The 2603-nt window shown below is 50.7% G+C and overlaps 1 protein-coding gene across 1 annotated transcript; it reads left to right on the top strand.

Annotated features, from left to right (window-relative positions):
* Positions 1-1235: 1235 nt before the first annotated feature.
* On the top strand, positions 1236-2118 carry M421DRAFT_427224 (uncharacterized protein; the record flags this gene model as incomplete). The annotated part of the gene is made up of 5 exons (XM_033594610.1): positions 1236-1271; positions 1335-1403; positions 1460-1558; positions 1611-1674; positions 1725-2118. Coding segments are annotated over exons 4-5 (173 nt in total), but the record flags the coding sequence as incomplete, so codon positions are not given.
* Between the last annotated feature and the right edge of the window lie 485 nt (positions 2119-2603).

Here is a 2603-nt window from a genome sequence, read left to right as displayed (position 1 = left end):
ACGAAAAAGAAGCTCACAAGCTTTGGAGCAAGATCATGGAGAAATACGAAATACAGGACCAAGGAGAAATTGAGTGGTTCCTTGGGATAAGAGTTATCCGCAACCGACACGAGCGTACAATCAACCTAGTACACGACACCTACATTGATAAGATCACTAAGAAATTTGGCCTAGAAGACGGATCATATCCGTTTACGCCTTTACCCTCAGAGGATCTGATCAAGAACTCAGGTGAAGCAACCAAACAGGAGATTAAACGCTATCAAGAAAAAGTCGGGTCAGTGCTCTATACAGCGATCATGATCAGGCCAGACGTTGCTTTTGCTGTCTCAAAGCTATCTCACTTCCTTACAAATCCTAGTGATAAGCATCAGAAGGCAGTTGATCGAGTGATCATGTACCTGTATAGGACAAGAACAGAAGGAATCCAATACGGAAACTACAATGGGCCGGATCTCACGATCTGCGGGGACGTGTCATTTGCTGATGATCTTGAAACTAGGAGATCATCACATGGATATATTGCGATCCTGTTCGGCGGACCTATCCTATGGAAATCAGCCCGGCAAAACACAGTCACTACCTCTACTACAGAGGCTGAGCTGATCGCCCTGGAGCATGTAACCAAGGAAACAATGGCGATTAAGCGATTCTTTGATGAGATCACATTAGATCTGGGAAATATCTGGACGATCTGGTGCGATAATCAGCAAACAATTCGACTGGTTGTAGGGAAAAATGAAAGGATCACCACAAGACTACGTCATGTGGATATCCAGAATATGTGGTTACGTCAAACGTATACCAAAGGATCACTTCAGATCAGCTATCTGGAGACCAGCGGTATGCCTGCGGATGGATTAACTAAGTTACTTACCCAACAACAGTTCGATAAGTTCAAGCAGCTGATCAACATTCAAGATGCAAAGATGTTGATTAAAGAAGATGGAAAAAAGCAGGAACTTTTGAAGTACCCTGATAGTATGGATCGTCACACACAGATTACCGCCTACTGTGACCCTGCCAACTCATCGAACACCTCAATGAGCCCCCTGAGCCGATCAATGAAGATCAACCGGAGCTCAGCCTGACTACGCCTCGCCACATATCCATGGCCACTATACGCTGATGCTGGAGTGCCACTGATCACCTCGTGCATAAGCTCACCAGCATTTGAACGAAAGGAAGAGACACCCTGAGGTGCCTGGATCGGAGACGATTGAGGATTGCCGTGAGAATACCTAATCCCTGAGAGAGAGGGAGAAGGACCACTGTAAGAGTCAGGAAACCACCAGGGACCAGGGTGAGGGGCAGGGGATCTAGCCCGATAATACCTTGGACGACTACGCCCGAACGGCTGATCCGGCGTGGCAGGATCACCAGACAAGCGGGAGGCGGAAGCCCTGGTGAGGATCGGCGAGGAGTTCGTTGATTGGGGGGTGGCCGGGGGAGCAGTCGCCTTGGGCCTGGCCTTGCCCTTGGGAGGATTGCGGGGGATCGGAGGGTACCGCTCAAGAGCAGTCCTGGAGCGCTCGACGAAGACCTCGATCTCACGGGACTAATCAGCACTGTCAGCAGCACACAGCAAAATACAGCAACAATCAACATACTGTCAACTCCGGGTTGCGGCGAGCGTTGATTGCAGCATGAATGGGAACCACAGAGTTCTTGTGACTGATTGGAGTCAGTAAACAAACGAATCAACAAGGGATCAATGATCATACAGAATGGAGCAGGAGTGGGTGCCACACTCAACGCAGCGCTCGCTGTTCGAATCGAGCCGATCATGGCAAATGCCATTAATCAGGCCTGCGTTGAAACGCAGGGCGCACCCACCACACACCTCCTTACGAGCGGCACCAACCTTGATCGGAGCGGCCTTCTTCTTGCCCTTCTTGGGTTGCTTCTTCTCCTGATCTTTGGAGCCGCGAGCAGCTTGGCCGGATCGCTTGGGGGTGGTGGGAGCGAGCTCGCTATCGTCCTCCTCGTCCTCATGCTCGTCCTTGTCCTCGTGATCAGCGTCCTGACCACCGTCCACCTGATCGTTGGAACCCTCCTCTGAATCGTAGTCGCTCGTGCCCTGAAGCGGATCAACCGGTGGATCGACAGTCCTCTGCCTCTTGGCTAGAGATAATCGCCTGGCAGACGACGCGTTGCGCTTGGCTGATGGCATGATCGTGTGGATTCCGAACGTGTACTGTCTGGTTGTCTAATCAGTCAGTGAGCAATTGAAAGAAAATGGGATTACCAACATACTTGCTCGAGGTAGAGGTATGGAGAGCTTGATCGTTATCAAAGAGACGAAGAAAGGACAGTGATTGCGCGAAAGATCTGTTTGTCGCCTTGCAATCAGTTGTTATGGTTACCAGATCAACTGATTAGAGCGGCACTGGAGCAAACAGCAGCCCCACCAAAGTGAAGGAGAGCGATCTTGACAGGGATCAATCAGGTAACAACTCAGCTGCGATACAGGCACCTGGATCAGTGATCCAGGCACCTGGGGGGTGTGTCGCAGCAAGGATCGAGGTGAGGGTGCATATCACGTGATCCGCATCTAGATATTGGACCGATCAGACACTGGCGATCTATCACGCCATGGTGAG

This window comes from Didymella exigua (assembly GCF_010094145.1).
Source record: "Didymella exigua CBS 183.55 unplaced genomic scaffold M421scaffold_128, whole genome shotgun sequence".
Lineage (NCBI taxonomy): Eukaryota > Fungi > Ascomycota > Dothideomycetes > Pleosporales > Didymellaceae > Didymella > Didymella exigua.
The sequence above is the reverse complement of the archived record's forward strand: the minus strand, read 5'-3'. Positions and strand labels throughout refer to the sequence as shown.